This window comes from Ascaphus truei, chromosome 8, assembly GCF_040206685.1.
Source record: "Ascaphus truei isolate aAscTru1 chromosome 8, aAscTru1.hap1, whole genome shotgun sequence".
Taxonomy (NCBI): Eukaryota; Metazoa; Chordata; class Amphibia; order Anura; family Ascaphidae; genus Ascaphus; species Ascaphus truei.
In genome coordinates, this window is record NC_134490.1 from 54308466 (window position 1) to 54326278 (window position 17813).

At 44.2% G+C, this 17813-nt stretch overlaps 1 protein-coding gene and 4 non-coding genes across 5 annotated transcripts in view; all 5 read right to left on the reverse strand.

The window, feature by feature from the left end:
* The window catches only part of EIF3A (eukaryotic translation initiation factor 3 subunit A), a 28640-nt gene extending 15258 nt beyond the window's left edge, over positions 1-13382 (reverse strand). Inside the window, exons 1-14 of the mRNA XM_075612030.1 lie at positions 13198-13382; positions 10468-10658; positions 8496-8632; positions 8027-8190; positions 7592-7791; positions 7225-7433; positions 5657-5828; positions 5455-5559; positions 4781-4879; positions 4073-4189; positions 2522-2707; positions 1527-1874; positions 533-637; positions 215-328 (exon numbers count right to left, since the gene is read on the reverse strand). Of these exons, the coding sequence (XP_075468145.1) occupies positions 215-328; positions 533-637; positions 1527-1874; positions 2522-2707; positions 4073-4189; positions 4781-4879; positions 5455-5559; positions 5657-5828; positions 7225-7433; positions 7592-7791; positions 8027-8190; positions 8496-8632; positions 10468-10658; positions 13198-13246 (2196 nt within the window). The 5' untranslated portion in view covers positions 13247-13382. The remainder of the gene's footprint in view (positions 1-214; positions 329-532; positions 638-1526; positions 1875-2521; positions 2708-4072; positions 4190-4780; positions 4880-5454; positions 5560-5656; positions 5829-7224; positions 7434-7591; positions 7792-8026; positions 8191-8495; positions 8633-10467; positions 10659-13197) is intronic.
* Positions 38-159, reverse strand: LOC142502214 (small nucleolar RNA SNORA54). The gene has a single exon (XR_012803669.1). It is a non-coding gene; the product is annotated as a small nucleolar RNA SNORA54 (small nucleolar RNA).
* LOC142502211 (small nucleolar RNA SNORA19) lies at positions 2263-2396 on the reverse strand. Its single transcript, XR_012803666.1, has one exon. It is a non-coding gene; the product is annotated as a small nucleolar RNA SNORA19 (small nucleolar RNA).
* Positions 3738-3871, reverse strand: LOC142502212 (small nucleolar RNA SNORA19). The gene has a single exon (XR_012803667.1). It is a non-coding gene; the product is annotated as a small nucleolar RNA SNORA19 (small nucleolar RNA).
* On the reverse strand, positions 6184-6313 carry LOC142502213 (small nucleolar RNA SNORA19). The gene has a single exon (XR_012803668.1). It is a non-coding gene; the product is annotated as a small nucleolar RNA SNORA19 (small nucleolar RNA).
* Positions 13383-17813: the final 4431 nt, after the last annotated feature.

A 17813-nucleotide genomic window follows, 5' to 3' on the forward strand; every position in this document is an offset into this window, starting at 1 on the left:
ATAATAATCATGTAAGACCAAAGGTCAATATAACAGAAGCTGTTCCCAAATCAAACACAGACCAACATTAGTCAGCCCTGCCGTTCTCAGTGGGGTTTATATAGCACTGGAATGGAACCAATTACCAACAGGAGTGATAACTGATTACGAACAGTGCGAACAAAGGACTTGCCAAAATGAGGAGTATAAAAAGCCAGATGCTGTGAAATCTTACCCTCTCCTCCTCTTGCAGCTCCCACTGCTCCATGTCATTGATTCGCTGCTCTTCGTAGGCTTTCTTGATGAGCGGGATTTCTTCCAGGCGTTTGGCTCTTTCAAAATGGTCAATCTGCAGGAGAAAGCCACATGATCATGACGCAGGAAGTCACAGGAAAATATACCATGCTGACTCGCATTAATAGTCCCCGCGGCACGGCTACGTAAAATAAAACGAACACTTTAAAACCGGTCAGCCAGGTCAGAACCGCAATCCTGTGCTGGCCCATCTGCGGTGGAGGTGCTGCTAGGCGCTCTGGAGCATCTGGAGACCTACCTTCTTCTCCTGGTTCTTCAGGCGTTCTTGGAGCTCCCTCTTCTCCTTCTCTATCTGCTCCACCTGTTTGGCCATGATGAAATCTGGGTCCAATTCCTCCAGGTTCTGTAGAAAAAGTGAACTGTTAGAAACTTACCATCGCAGAATACAATATACATAGGTTATACAAGACCTGTGCATATCCATGGTCACAGAATGCAGCCAATACCTCAATGTTTTTAGGTTACAGCAGGAGTGGCCAACTCCAGTCCTCTATAGTCACCAACAGGTCAGGTTTTAAGGATATCCCTACTTCAGCAAAGACGGCTCAATCAGAATGACAACCGCCTGTGCTGAAGTAGGGATATCCACAATACCTGGCTTGTTGGTGGCCCTTGAGGACTGGAGTTGGCCACTCCTGCCTTACAGTCAAGTCAACTAGAGCAGGGGTGGGGAACGTCAGGCCCGAGGGCCGTATAAGGCCCCCAAAATCATTTGGTCTGGCCCTGCTAAGGCAACAGCAATAACCGGGGTCACGCCAATTTTTTTAAAATGGCCGCCGCGCGCCCTATCAGGAGGAGGTGGTGTGAGGCGCCAGGAGCCCTACACAATCCCCAGCAGCCACTGTACTAGCCCCAGCACTCCCCCCGCAGCACTCCCGCACTTACCCCAGCAGCCGCCCTACACGATCCCCCCAGCAGCAGCAACTACCAGAGGTAGGGGGGGGGGGGGGATCTGTGTGCCTGTCTGTGTCTGTATGGCCCGCGAACGATGTTATAAATATCCAAATGGCCCTTGGCAGAAAAAAGGTTCCCCACCCCTGAACTAGAGCAATGTGAGCAAAATAGATTGCAGAATATACAACAAATGGTTTGGGGCCAATTAGGGAATCTTAATATAATAGTCAATGCTGCAGGGATTCTAACTAAACTCGGTTACAAATCGGTTCATCAAAAATGTTTCACAGCCTCCCTAATCCAGCATAACTGTACATCACAGCAGAAGCACAACCTACTTCAATGTCAATGTCCTTGAAGGCCTTTGCTCCCAGCTCTGTTTTCTTGATCTGTTCCAGGCGCTCCCGAACGGTTTTCTTCTTGATCTGCTCATGCTCCTGCAGAATGCGCTCCTTCTCGCGCTCCTTCGCCTCCAGCCGCAGCCTCTCCTCCTCCGCCTTGCGCACCTTCTGCAGTTCTGCCTCGCGCAGCTCCAGCTCTTCTTTTTCACGCTGGATGTTTAAGTTTTCCAGTCGCTCCTTCCGCTCTTCGATAGTTTGGCGGCGAGTCAGAATACGCTGGTGCTCCTTCCTGGAGTTCTTTACGTACGCGGTGATGGCCAGCTGGTGGTGCTGCTCCTTCTCTTGCTGAAGAAACAAACCAAGAACAAATATGTACCGGGTTAGAGAGAACTGAGCAATGTATTTAATACCACTCCACAATTACTTTAGAGATTGTAAAGTCTACCCCTTCTCTGCCAGAGGGGCCTGACACACTGCAAAACATGATGTTGTAGGCCTCTCAGGCAGTGTAGGGGTTAAGTCCAGTGCAATAGCCAAAAAGGAATAAAGGACAAGACATCCAAAAGATGTTCACTTTTATCAGCAGGGCGGTTTTACCTGTGTCTACAACTAGCAGAGACATGTAGGAAGGTACAGAAGAAAAGGTGCAGTTAGGAGATTCATCGGAGCAAGAAAATAAATAAACAGTAAAATGGCAAAAACAATATTTGATTTGTGTACATTTTTTATTGATACTTGTCTGAAGGAGACTGGCAGCAGTAACTATTTATATCCAGTTACACTGCTAATTAGCCTTCAGTTTCATTTAGCACATCAGAAATAACATTGCTCAGCAAAGTACTGAGAGCAAGTTAATGAAATGTGCACTTACCGTTGATTAATAAATGAGAATTGACAGACCCCTTCGCCCAGCGCTGCTCACAGTATCGGGAAATCTTTTGAATTGCGAAGGAGTAAGTTATTGCTAGAGGGACATTTCCCCAAATACTAACCAGAATATGAGCTGGTTTAATAATGGCAACTGCCTTGGCTAGGACGGAGGACATTGCGGTCAGCTGGTTCCGGATATGTTCAGAAGGCATGTTTTGCAGAAAGGGTCCGAGAGGTGCATCTTCTCGTGTGGAATAATTCAGGTCGGACCCAAAGCTTAGCGTACGAGTCGTGTGATCAATGCGTACCTGAGGAAAGAACAAAAAGATGGGAAGGATGGATTACTAGGGACCCCATATCCATCATACGATATCAGTCTCTCGCAATTACAAATATGACCAATTATAAACAAGTTAAAAAGGTTTAGTTCCCCGCAACAAAGTAATCTAACCATGAAAGCGACATGTGGTCCCATTTAAAGAAGATTATCAGCTTTACTTTCTTCCCCCTTTAGATGCAGCCTGCAGTAATGTGTATACATGGAAACCTCTGCTGCCTAGTCTAATCGCAGCTCTGCACTACAAAGCACAGAGTTCACTGCAGGCAGCAATGAGCTCTTTTATTGAAATGAAACTTCTTTGCTGGCGCCTACAGGGTTTTCATGGGAAAAAATATATTGCCTTGTAAAGAAAAACCGTAACAAAAGTGAAGTCACGCTTCTAATGGGCGTGTGCATGCACCCGATGCGCTTGCGAAGAAGAGGAGCTTGCAGGTCCCACCATGCATGCGCAGTACCGCACTTGTCCACCAAGTACATTGGCGCTCTCCCCTTTTACAGCACTAACGACTATTGGCCTCTGCGCGCCGCCAAAGATAGGACTGACTGAGAGGGAGGAGAAAGCCGGGAACACCAGGCAGGGAGAGTGTGAGAAAGCCGCGTGCCCCGAGATGCCGGTTGCTCAGACAAAGTCGAGCGGGCACACGCACACACACACACACACACACACAGTGTCGCACACAACACACACAAGGAATTCAGTTAGTATAAATATATTAGTGCCGTCACGTGCATTCTAAGTCACACTGTTTTAACTCTAAAATTGTGTTTTGATTTATAATTAAAAACCTCACCATCACAAATACAATGTGTGTGACAAAAGACAAAGAAGTTTCCCTTAATATGCGCGTGCTCGGCACACACCCTTTTTTGAAAGAGCAGTATTGGGAAAGCCCTGAAGTCCAGTCACGTAACAAAGTGCAAGGTGCTTAATTACAGTTTTAGGCGCTGGTGTTAAAACGAGCCATTTCTTGTGGACAGATTGACATTTCTAACAACATTTGTGTACGAAGGAGACTGGCAGCAGTAACTATTTATATCCAGTTACACTGCTAATTAGCCTTCGGTTTAATTTAGCACATCAGAAATAACATTGCTCAGCAAAGTACTGAGAGCAAGTTAATGAAATGTGCACTAAACATGTCCGGTCTGTGGCCAGGTTATTCTCTTTCAACGTGTATTACGTTAAGCGGTTAATGCACGTGGGCAGTCATTCGCGTTTTCCGTGCAGCAATGGGTACAGGCAAATGTAAAAACGCACTATGAAAAAAACGACACACTTGGGGGGGGGTTTCCCTCGTTTATAACTGAACCAATTCTTCCCGCAATCACTTACTTGTAGATCACAGTGGCGAGCAGCATCAACAATCGCCCGCTCCAGCAAAAATGCATCAATAAAGGGGACGAGAGAGGTCAGGCGAGAGAACTCGATGCTCTGATAGATCTGAGCCACCTTAAAGGGAAATATAGAAGAAATGTTAGCAGGAACACACTGCCAGCCTATTGGCAAACAGTACATACAGTGAAACAAAGAACCGTGTGGTCATCAATGCCAAATAGAATACATTTTATGCAACAAGTAATTCCCTGAAAATCTGCGTTTTACGACACAGAGGAATTGTTTATATTACATAATAAATTATTATAGCAAAAGAATAGTTTTTCCACCTTTGATATTACGGTTTAGTAGGAATTATATTTGTCTTTGTAAATAAAAATAGAAAGGGAGGTGCCTAGGTAACTCCTACTTGTCCCCCATGTTACATATCCTCTCCTGTGAAAAGTTCATAAGCCAAGGGTCTCCCAAAGGGTGGGGGGGGGTACAATGCAAAGAGATGGATTCCCTGTCCAGGGTTTGCGCCTAGGCTCTAGCATCTAAGTTTCACATGTGCCCAATGCATGTATACAGAATAATGCTTTTGTAGCATATAGTTCAACCTAGTCAAAAATATGAAATCCCTACCTAGTAAAATACAATGCTGCTTTCAATCCCTATCCTAATCTCCTGTGTTACCCTCTGCACAGTCCCTTTACAAAGTCATACCTGTTGCAGAAGACGCAAAATTGTATTGTTTTGAAGCTGGGCAACATACTGTGTAAGATCAGGTTCTTTCTCTGATTGCTCCTTTATCCAGTCCAATACCTTTAAAAAAAATAAACAGACATGTTTGATTTATAGTGTATATGAAAGAAATAACGTGAGCGCATCACCGCAGCACTCGATCATAATTAAGAAGCCGCAGAAAGGTTACAGCACGGCATTAATTTTGGAAAATATAAAAAAACGCTGTGAGGGAAAACCGCAGCAATGGTTTTGCACCAACAGTTCACCAATAAGAGGTAGGTAGGTGTGTGTGTGTGTATAAATAATCGGGTACAAATACGTATATATTTTTACTCTGCCAACACGGCCGATTAAACATCCATCCCATCACACATCAGTAATCTGTCAATTCACTGAGAAACAATGAAATGTGCTGTGCGGACCAAGAAACGATTACTTCCACCACACAAATCCCAGCTCAGCAGTTTCAGCACATGCTTCAATGTCACAATTGAAAAACCAAGATTTAAAAATAACTAAAAAAAAAACACATATGCACAAAATTCTGTGTCTGATTTGCCGATTGCAAAAGCGGTCTCACCATGTTTTAAAAGGAAACACACTGGTTTTCATTAGGAATAAATACACATCTAATATAGAAGTGAACGACGTACCTTGGTGACACGTCCACAGAGTTTCAGTGGGTGGAAATCCACTTCCAGCCAGTTGTACAACTCCTTCACCTCAGGAACAACATACTGGAGGACATTAAACCTAACCTGAACAAAATCAAGGGATGGGAGAGGTCACATCAGACATCTACAAAGTGAACTAACATCTAAGGCAGAGAAACAAGCTATATTCCAAGGTGTTTACCATGTCATTAATGAGAGCAACACGGTTGGGCGGTGCCTGTAGCCCCAGTAAAGTAGCCAGACGCCGCTGTTTCTCCACAATAATACCATCCATATCCAGGAGACGAGCGATGTCCGTGCGCTCGGGAGTTATGGGAATAGAAAGAGTTGCCAAAAGCACCCGGGTAGACATTCTGGAAAGGAAATGTACCTGTTTAGCAAAGTACACCCCAATATTTTCATCTTCTTTACGAGCAAGTCATTAAGCAAATAGAAATGCACATTTTGTGATGTGGGGAGATTGCACGTATACCTGGCATAGCAGCGGTGGGCAACTCCAATCCTCAAGGGCCACCAACAGGTCAGGACTTAAGGATATCCCGGCTTCAGCAAAGTTGGCTCAATCAGAGGCTCAGTCGAAGACTGACAGTCCTCTGTGCTGAAGCTGGGATATCCTGAAAACCTGACCTGTTGGTGGCCCTTGAGTTGGCAACACCTGCGTTCCCAAAAAAAAAAAAAAAAAAAAAAAAGCTTCACATTGAACGGGAAGTCTGTCTAAAGGTGACTGGCAGCGCTGGCACAACATGCCACACTGCTAATTTTCCTTCAATATTGATATGGCACATCAGAAATATCTTTACTCCCACGGCAACTGAGAGAAAGACAATGAAACGTGCTCTGTAGAACCAAGCTCAAATGTGGCTCACGCCTGATACAATGTGGCTTAGTCTTTCCCTCTTTACAATATTGGCTTTAGCACACATGCCGCAGGTAAAGAGGAAAAACTCAGCCATTACGGACATTTGTAATAAAGCTTTTTGCTTTGCATATTTCTCTAACTCACAGCTCTATTTTTCCTCAATATTGACATCTCAGTTGTCTGGTTTTTACATCTCCACCATTTACCCATACCGGAAAACATAGCAATGACCAGTGTTCTCTATAAAGAAAATAATGATAACATTTTATTAAACCGTATGATCAAGTGCTTGGGAGTTTTTACATTTTCCAGTGAGCTTTGTAGTAGTAAAAGCAGTGTGACTGTTTTGAAAGGTAGACATAGCTGGTCTTGGATGGAAAGAAAAACAAATTCAAGCAGCAGGCTAAGCAGACGCCAACATCTGTTAACATGGGCGGGATTGGGGAGCGGGGAAAGGGGTGTTTATAATCTGCATTGTAGGCTAATAAACCAAATAAAGAGAGCAGATTATGCACTACTGATGTGATTATTTGATCCCTTCTCAAATCCCGGTACTGCAGCACGGACTTTGCTTATTGATGGACATGCACGCTATCCTTACACATACACTTTCATCCAAACACAGAGTACTGGCTGTGAACCAGTAACCAACACAACCACAATTATTACAAACTTTGTGAAATAAATGTGAGGCTGTTAAAGAGATCTATCTTATTCCAAATGTTTTCCCAAGTTACTCAGCACTGTGTTTGCACTGTTTTGCTGCTCAGCTCTGCGTACTTAAACAGCTGGCTAATACAACTAATGCAAAAAAAAACACTTTAGTATCTACCGGCCATCTGTTTTATTGTGATGTACATGAACTAACCTCACACATTGCAGTTACCCACCTCTGCATTTCCTCTTGTGAGATATTTTTTCTCATCTCCTTGGAGAGATGGTAAAGCCGATGTAAGGTGGATGCATGAAACAAAGTGTTCCCTGACTTCCAGAACACTGTGGAGACTTTGTTATAGTAATTTGCCATCAACTGGGGCTTCGGTGGCTTCTTGGACAAGGCAAAGAGCCCATGAATGTCCTCAACAGCTTTAAAGGCTTCCTATAAATAGAAGATGTCTCATTAAGACAAAGCGGCAAACAGATCACCCATCATAGGGCATGTGCATGCCTAGACAAAAGTAAGCATTGTAGATGTTTATCTCTTATTACTGCGGAGACCTGGTACAGGTTCCGCCTGGTTTCTGTCATGCCACATACCTGCCAGAGCTCCATGCTGATGGCGCTGTCCAGCTGAACAAGCCTAGTTTCCAGGTGCATGGACTGGCTCTCAGGATTGTTCAGGTTGATGGCAGTGCTCTGATTGTGGTGGCGTTGGATCTGACCCAAATGCATCCTCAGGTTATCGCATAGCTTGCGGAACTCTGCCTTCCTGGTATAAAGCAGGCAGAACTTGAAGGCTGTGGACAGAAGAGAATGTTTTGCCATGAGAACTCCAATACGGGGTACATATTATTTCCTGAAGTTGTAGGACCCAACTGCAATCCTTAAAAGCCCAAAAAGATTTATTATTAATAATTATACCAAGTCATCTCAATTAAAATTCACAAACAGTATTACTTATTTTTCTTTTTAATTTTATAAACTTTACAAATATGCATATTTTAATCATAAAACAGAGCACTAAGATGTCACCTTGCTGAGCAATGTCATGATAAAGACGCTCCACTTTAGAGTTGTTTCTGAGCAGGTCCAAGCACTGCCTGTAAGATTCCCAGAGGAACTTCACCCAAGGAGTCAGAAGCAGTCTGTCAGTTCGGTCCTGAGTATCTTCTCCACTTACAGCACTCAAAAGGACACTGGCATAAGAGAGAAATCGCCTTCGTCAACATACTATTCCCAAAGAATTCATACAGTTACCATTATGCTTTGCAACTAAACCAGTCTTCCAGCCACCTGTTTCATGCACTGTTTCCCTTCAATTACAGCCAAGGTTACATTTAAAATACCACTGTGAAGGGTCTGCTTTAAATTGTGAGTTATTCGCTAATAGTCTCTACATGATGCTCAAGACAATTTTACTACCAGGAGAAAAATCTTAAAAATGCAAACATTTATGATGCTGCTGTGCGAAAAACCCGGCTAGTTTGTCTTCCAGTTTTACCTTTCTGGAGTCTGAATGTTATCCAGATCTTCAATATCCAAAACCATCTGCTGAGAAGACTCCTTGGCAGACTCCGTTCTCTCTTCAGCTAATTTCAAATAAGCACGAACCACATCTTCTAATGACTTGATGTTAACCTAGAAGAAAAAGACAGTGTGAAATCAGCGCTATAAATAATAAAATATGAAATAAATAATGAACCCTGGTCTGGGTGGAATTAGGCAGCCAGGTGAGTACTGATTGTACAATCAGACACTTGAATACAATAAAGAAAAAAGGAAAACCGGCGCCTTACAAGTTCAGAATGATATGGAGAATCCAAAACAATATCATAAAAGTCCCAACAAAGTCCTCTGTAGCAAAAACGATGGAAAAATTGCTGTGCAGCTCCCACCGTGCATGAAGAATTATGTGGAGAGAAAAACAAACAAACAAAATTATGGTGCAGTATGTCAAACTAATATAACTGACATGAGAGCCCAAAACACTAAATGACAAGACAAAACAAGACAGACAAACTAAACAAACAATAGCAGGGCTAATAGTGATAAAAAGCTAATTTAATAAAACAACATAAATGAAGGGTTCCAGAAGACTAGAAAATCGCCAGGTCCAGATGGGGTAAAATTGGGACCCTACTCACAAGATATCAAATTGTAACAGGCAATGGAGACAAACACCGTGCTGCTCATCCACTGCAGTGGTAACCGAAGCGCCTTCCTGTGATCCCCTGCCTCGGGTGGATGCCGCGTCACTAAGGGGCGGAACCTCCAGGCGGATGCCACGTGACTGTAAGGCGGGACTTCCTGGAACGGCGTTTTTTTCAACTTCAAGCCTGGATCAACTGTACGTCTTCCTTCACCAACAGACAGCTCTAAAAGAACTTCCCAACGCGTTTCGTGCGCTTCCCGAGGAAGTGTGCGCAAGCGCACAAAACACGTTGGGAAGTTCTTTTAGAGCTGTCTGTTGGTGAAGGAAGACGTACAGATGATCCAGGCTTGAAGTTGAAAAAAACGCCGTTCCAGGAAGTCCCGCCTTCCAGTCACGTGGCATCCGCCTGGAGGTTCCGCCCCTTAGTGACGCGGCATCCACCCGAGGCAGGGGAATCACAGGAAGGCGCTTCGGTTACCACTGCAGTGGATGAGCAGCACTGCGTTTATCTCCATTGCCTGTTACAATTTGATATCTTGTGAGTAGGGTCCCAATTTTACCCCATCTGGACCTGGTTATTTTCTAGTCTTCTGGAACCCTTCATTTATGTTGTTTTATTAAATTAGCTTTTTATCACTATTAGCCTTGCTATTGTTTGTTTAGTTTGTCTGTCTTGTTTTGTCTTGTCATTTAGTGTTTTGGGCGCTCATGTCAGTTATATTAGTTTGACATACTGCACCATAATTTTGTTTGTTTGTTTTCTCTCCACATAATTCTTCATGCACAGTGGGAGCTGCACAGCAATTTTTCCATAGTTTTTGCTACAGAGGACTTTGTTGGGACTTTTATGATATTATTTTGGATTCTCCATATCATTCTCAACTTGTAAGGCGCCGGTTTTCCTTTTTTCTTTGATGTTAACCTAGGTTATTAAATAAATAATAAACTTAAGCACCTTGGAGTGAAATCAATCCTGGGGTTCCTTGAGAGTTTACCAGGGGTTCCCTAAATCCAAATTTGTTACTAGCAAACATTCTTCTCTTCAAGAACCAACATCTTTATTTTGCCATATTTTTTATTGTAAAGATGCAAAAAGTTTAGTACATGTTTTACTGCGATTAGATATTAATCAGAAAGCTGTTAATTTACAAAATATAAGCCCCAACACAGTAACAGTACTTTATGTAAATAAGGTAAAAGAGTTGGATTCCACAATAAATTTGGTATGGTGTTCTATAAAGTTACCACTCATTTATAAAGGGTTCCACATCTTCAAAGGTTAAAAATCAAAAGGTGTAACAAATACTTTGAATTGACATACCTGCTGGCAAATGTTCTTGTACTGGTACAAGCCTTCCTTGGCCAAGTGGCTCTTGCGAAGATCCACGCAGAGCTCCAGGTACTTGAGCATAATCGGCTCGTGAATTTTCTGCCATGTTCGATGCTTTTTGCTCTTTATTACGTCATACAAAACATCTAGAGCAGGCTGTTTCTTGCCAACTTCAAGAAACTCTGAAGAACAGTATTTCCAAATTAGTGTGATGATGCGTAAAAGCACAAGGGAAAAAAAAAAAATTCTACATAAAGAGTGATAAATTATAGCAACTGAGTAATTATGAAGATAGTCAAATAATTTGGGATGAGACATAGAAAAAATGATCAGCAGTCCTGTCGCTCCTGACCCTGATCAAAACTCACCAGTGTAGAAAGTTTAACAATGATTTATTGAGCTACATAAAACGGACACAATCCACAGACAAAAAAAGAGAACCTCCTCCCACACGTTTCTCCTTGAGACCAACTCTGTTGAAACGCGTGGGAGTGGCTCTTTTTTTGTCTGTGGATTGTATCCGTTTTATGTAGCTCAATAAATCATTGTTAAACTTTCTACACTGGTGAGTTTTGATTAGGGTCAGGAGCGGCAGGACTGCTGATCATTTTTTTTATTTCTGTGCTACCAAGATCGGACGGACGCCGAGGAGGGACGGCGAGCAAGGAGGCGGGGGGGGGACCGGTAATAATCGTGAGTACAAGTGTTACTCCATACCAGTTTACTGTTAAGGAATCGGGACATTTGCAGTCATAGTATTATCATTTATTGATGTGTGCACCTATTTCCACCTCCGCACCAGGCTTATAACTTCGCTATATGCTCCGCTATACAGCTTTATCACATAGGCTCTTATTGCCACAGCTAACCAGTTTGCCCTGGAGTCAACAGACGGATCCTTCCATTTGTAATTTTGGATGATACCTGCTGTTCTCCAATTACAGTCTCCCAATCCGTCAAAATGAAAATCGGAATAGTTAGCAGAAGCGCAAGGTTCATCCAAAGGAACCTTAAGCTATAGAACATGGCGATGAAGAGTCCAGAAAACACTGGGCCTTCTTCCACGAGTAGCAGGAACCCTCAACTAGCATAGATCTTCAGTAGATCATAGCCCTACAAAACCCCACAGCCAATGACTGAAATGTTGTAGGTCTACGATCATCTACCTAAGATCTGTGCCTGCTGAGTCCCTGCTAAATGTCTGTGTTTTCTGAATCCTTTGTCGTAATTTTCTATAGCTTAAGGTTCCTTTGGATGAACCTTGTGCCTATGCCAACTATTCAGATTAGTATGAGCCAAAAGTCAGAAATCAAGTTCAGCATTGAGTTATGTTGATTATTCCATCGGGTGACGACATGTTAAAAATGATAAAACTATCAGCTGTTGCCAGTTTCACAAATTCAAGGACAACTATACAACTTTCCAAGAAGTTTGATAGTAGTAGAGAATATCAATATTCAGCAGCGAACTGATCTGATGCCCAAGGCCTTTCCGGCTCAACCCGGAAGTGAATCCAATGCCAACTTACAAATAAACTAAAATTGGATTCTGAATATTTACCAACCTGTGTGTACACACATTTCCATACATAGTTAAAATAAAATGTGAGTGTACACGCTATAAAAACCCTTTCAGTACCAGTAGAGTTGAACACTTCTTGTACGGAAGAAAATAAGGCTAATATGATCCCTTTCGAATGTGTTACAAATCTGGTAGCAGAGGGGTTACAGTCGGCATATCATGACCCAGGGCCAGTGTTGTCACAACATCCTTATTGGCAGATCTTTCCTGATCACGGACTTTTTTCAGGCAATATTTTCCAACATCTCTATTAAAATTATTTTTTGGGGGGTGGGGAAGGCGGGAGAGAGCTTGCTGTTAAATTAGCCATTTTATTTCAGCATCTCTTCACATAGCATCACTGTGTAAATTTGACACTTTTAGAAAACAGCAGCTTTGTCTCTGAAATAATTTCATGATGTCGAGCAAAATGTAAAATACATAAAAGTGGCATGACTAATAGATAGTTTATGCTTCAATTTATGCGCATTTCCTAAGACTTTCTTGGGAGAAAGTTGTTTTCCACAATGGGAATACTTTGTTAATTTCAGAAACAATCTACTTCCATTTCACCTTATGTTCCTCTCCCTTCTTACAGATTCATCATGCTCTATTACAGGTTAACACATCCCATTAACTTGAATGGGCACTAACGCCCATTTGGATGCATTAACCCATTCCAGAGCTTGATGAATCCGGGGGTTAAAGTACAAGCTCCTTGGAGCAGGGTGCTCCGTACATCCCATCCCAGTGTGTCAATGTCAACTTCGTGGTCTCGTCAACCTGCGCATTGCACAACACGTTGATGTGTACATAAAAATGACAATAAAATATGAACATATACGTGTTTATACATGCACTGGACGGATTACTTTGCAGTGCTTGCCATAGTCTTCTAGCACAGACATACGGTTGGCATTGTGGGTGGGGTGAAGGGGATGTCCATGGAAATAGGCTTTTGGCCTGTCCTTCCCGAGGGAGAACTCTATCAGTATAAAGAGCACGATTCACTGCCCCGGCACGGGAGGCCTGCGCCCCGTGCAGCAGGAGGCCTGCGTCCCGTGCAGCAGGAGGCCGGCGGCTTTGTGTGAGTGGGGGAGGGACATCCCCCGGGCTCGGGCCCTCGCACAACGGCCCTTGCGCCGCCGCCCAGTCACTCACCGTTCGCCCGCTTCAGGGCGTTCTCGGGGCGCTGGAAGTAGACCGGCATGGTTGCTGTGGGCCGCGAACGCGGCGTCGGTTGGCGGGGTTGATGGCGGCGTCCCGGTTACAGCAGCTGGAGCATGGCCGCCACGCCAGAAAGAGAGAGCAAAGGGGAGAGGCAGAGGGGGAGGCCAGCGGCAGCTTCCGGCGCGTGACGAGAGACGCAGGCAGGGGGAGAGCGGAAGCCGGAAGCGCACAGTCCCGCTTCTCTGCGTCGCGCATGCGCAGTGCAGGAAGCTGTGTGTCATGCTCAAATCCTGCATTATTACAAAGGGGAACATAGTGTATGCTTATATTCTTTCTAGCAATACCCAGAATTATTATTATTTATTTTTAAACTCTTTTTGGGGATAGAAAAAAAAAGTACTTTCCTGTGACATCAAATTTAATTTATTTGACAAACATTACCCCCATTTCTGTTTTTAGAGCATAGATTTAACCTTAAATGTTTGCTTGTTTTTCCCTTTTTGTAACTCAAGCGCTCTGAGTCCCATTGGGAGAAAAGCTCTATATAAATGAAGTTTTTATTATTATATACATCTTTTCAATTTGATTCTAAGAGTACAGTAGTACTGTTGAACACATTTAGGTTTTCTTAAAGTCTAACAGTGGCACTTTATTTTAAGCGACTTCGAACCACTGATGAAAAAATATGGTTGCATTCTTTTTAAAGATCATCTATCAAGTGAAGATGGTTCATCATTATGAGGCCAAACACAAAGCACATTTCAGCCCATATTTCATAAGCAGTGATATTCCGTGATCCAGCCTTCGGTGCCGGAAGAAACCTGGGCCATTTCAGTGACTGAACAGTGATGTGTCCAATGGAATAGCACTTCTTAGTAAATACAGGCCTTCTCTTGTGATCATGCTGATATGAATGGGAACAAACACTTCCCACGGCTTGTAAGGAAGCCTCAATACACATGTATGCAGATGACACAATCCTATATGCACACAGCCATAGCCCCTCTGACCTTTAACACATACTTCAGTCTGACTTTTTGAGACTCGAAAACTGGATATCCCAAAACAAACTGTTTTTAAACACTGACAAGACTGTCAATAGTATTTGGGACCAAGACTAAATTTGTAAAGCTTCCAGTGACTGAGCTCCTGATTAGAACCAACGCTAACACCACCCTAACCCCTGTCACTAGTTTTAAATACCTGGGCTTATGGTTTGACTCCCACTTAACTTTCGGGGTCCACATTGATACCCTGACATCCAAAACCTATACCAAACTAGGGGTACTTTACAGGAACAAATCCTCCCTAAGTCTCCTGGTCAGAAAGCGTATCGCACAGCAGATGCTAATGCCAATTATTGACTATGGAGACATAGTATATGGCTCGGCACCTAAAACCCACCTTAGCAAACTTGACACCCTCTACAATTCAATTTGTCGTTTTGTTCTCCAATGCAACTACAACACACATCACTGCGAAATGCTCAAAGAACTAGATTGGTCATCACTAGAGTCTAGGCGCAAAGTTCACCTTTCCTGTCTTGCCTTTAAATTCTTTATGGGCAAGCTACCCGTCTAAGCTCCTCACCCCTACCACTTGCAGCACTTATCACCTGAGATGACTCCAAAAGACTGTTCATGGTCCCAAGGCTCAACAAAATATCCGGCCGTTCCTCCTTCTCTTACCGTGCACCCCAAAACAGGAACAACCTACCAGAGACTCTCACATCCACCACCAGTTTAAGTTCTTTCAAATCTAAGGCTGTCTCACACTTTAATCTGGTCTGTAATTGTTTCATACGCCCATAATATATATTTTCTTTAACTGTGCACGCAATGTCTTGTATATAATGTATACCCTGTTCATTTATGTAACTGTATTTGCAACCATGTATTATTTGTCTTAAATCTGTGCCCAGGACATACTTGAAAACGAGAGGTAACTCTCAATGTATTACTTCCTGGTGAAATATGTTATAAATAAATAAATAAAACACTCCAGAGGTAATGTTAAAGCAGGGGTGAGCAACTCTAGTCCTCAATGGCCACCAATAGGTCAGGTTTTCAGGATATTCCTGCTTCAGTACAGTTGGCTCAATCAGTGGCTCAGTCTTTGACTTTATTGAGTCACCTGTGCTGAAGCAGGGATATCTTTAAACCCTGACCTTTTGGTGGCCCTTGAGGACTGGTGTTGCCCACCCCTGTGTTAAAGCAACAATCCCAGCTGTTCTTTTTTAACCCCTTTTCTTTTTACAGGATGAGGGGGGGGGTCCTCTGTGCTGCTCTAAGCACCCCCCTGGTCCCTGGGATATTGGTGAAGGCACAGGCGTTTCAGTTCCAACTGGAACAACTTTGCCGTTCACATCTCCCGCATCACGTGGGCCAATAGGAAGCCGCAATGTCATCTGTTGCAGCTTCCTATTGGACAGCCAATTAAATTCCACTGGAAAACCAGGAAGTGATCCTGGTAAGCAGGGGGTTCCATGAACTGCAAATAACACGGTTTAGCACCAAAAAAAACCCAGCTCCCATCCCGTTAAAAAAGGGGGGTAGAAAGATTGGGATTGCTGCTTTAAGGCCTTGTTCAGGGTGGCAGAGACAGGAGGTTGAGGGCGCGTGTGCGCGTGTCAGTCTGCTGGGCGATGTGTGCACATCATCCCCAGCAGACCTTTGCTAGCGTTGAGGAGACGGGTCTACAGACCTCAGCTTAGGCCTCGTTAAGGGTGTCAGCTGCAGGACTCGGAGGGAGGGCGGGAGGCAGGCAGTGCGGGAGTTTGCTGGGCGATCTGTGTTTATCCCCCAGCAGACTTTTCAGCGTTGGGGAGGGGGCGGGGTTACACACGGCAGGGTAAGTATCGAGGCTGCAGTCATGAAATCATTCTGAAGAATGATTTCATTGGCTGCCTTGGTCCCTGTGACGCTGCTGCAGCTCCAAAAAACGAAATTTTCGTTTATTGAAACTGTAGTCAGCTTCAACTCCTGGCTTCGGAGACAGGGCGGTTGCTACCCTGAAAACCAATATTCAAATTGAATACTTTGTTTCTCACGGCAGCACGCACGGCAGCACACCCTCCCTCCGAAGCCAGCACCCTGAACGAGGCCTTATAGGGATGGGTGTTGCACTGTTCAAATCATTTTCAAGAATAATTTGATTGTCTGCCGAAGTACCAGTGACGCTGCTGCAGCTTGAAAAAACCACATGTTTGGGCCTCATTCAGGGTGCCAGAGGCAGGAGTTGGAGGGAGGGCGTTCGGGAGGGAGGGCGTTCGGGAGGGAGGGCGGCAGTCTGCTGGGCGATGTGTGTTCATCCCCAGCAGACGTTTTCAGGAGTTGAGGAGGCGGGGCTACAGACGGCAGGTTAGGGATCCAAGTTGCAGTCATGAAATCATTCTCAAGAATGATTTCATTGGCTGCCGAGGTCCCAGTGACGCTGCTGCAGCTTCAAAAAACGATTTTTTCATTTATTGAAACTGTAGCCAGCGTCAACTCCAGTCTTCGGAGACAGGGCGGTTGCTACCCTGAAAACCAATATTCAAATTGAATACTTTGTTTCTCACGGCAGCACGCACGGCAGCACACCCTCCCTCCGAAGCCAGCACCCTGAACGAGGCCTTATAGGGATGGGTGTTGCACTGTTCAAATCATTTTCAAGAATAATTTGATTGTCTGCCGAAGTACCAGTGACGCTGCTGCAGCTTGAAAAAACCACATGTTTGGGCCTCATTCAGGGTGCCAGAGGCAGGAGTTGGAGGGAGGGCGTTCGGGAAGGAGGGCGTTCGGGAGGGAGGGCGGCAGTCTGCTGGGCGATGTGTGTTCATCCCCAGCAGACGTTTTCAGGAGTTGAGGAGGCGGGGCTACAGACGGCAGGTTAGGGATCCAAGTTGCAGTCATGAAATCATTCTCAAGAATGATTTCATTGGCTGCCGAGGTCCCAGTGACGCTGCTGCAGCTTCAAAAAACGATTTTTTCATTTATTGAAACTGTAGCCAGCGTCAACTCCAGTCTTCGGAGACAGGGCAGCTGCTACCCTGACAACCAGTATTCAATTTGAATACTTTGTGTCCCACGGCAGCTCGCACCGCAGCACGCCCTCCCTCCGAAGCCTGCACCCTGAACGAGGCTGAGGCGACAGGATAGCTGCTACCCTGACAACCGCTATTGACTTTAAATACTTTGTTACGAACGTGTGCGAGCACGTAAGCGTGCACACGTCGCAAAGCAGGCACCCTGAACGAGGCCTATCTCACAATTCTCTTTCCCCAAGATTCATCAAGCTTAATTATGGGTTAATGCATCCTATTGACTTGGATTGTAAGCTCTTCGGGGCAGGGACTCCTTTTTCCTATTGTTACTGTACTTTAATGTCTCAAGCGCTTATTGCCATTATGTGTTATATTATTATGTCACGTGTATTACTGCTGGGAAGCGCTAAGTACATAAATGGCGATATATAAAGATGCCACTATGTCACTTGATAAAGACCTTTGAGGTCGAAACGTTGTGTTGGCTCAATAAATGAGTTTATATTTGCAGAAATCCGTTGTGCCCTGTGTTCCTTCTACTAGTGATCTAGGACTGGAAACAGGCTTTGTTCAAGCACGGGAG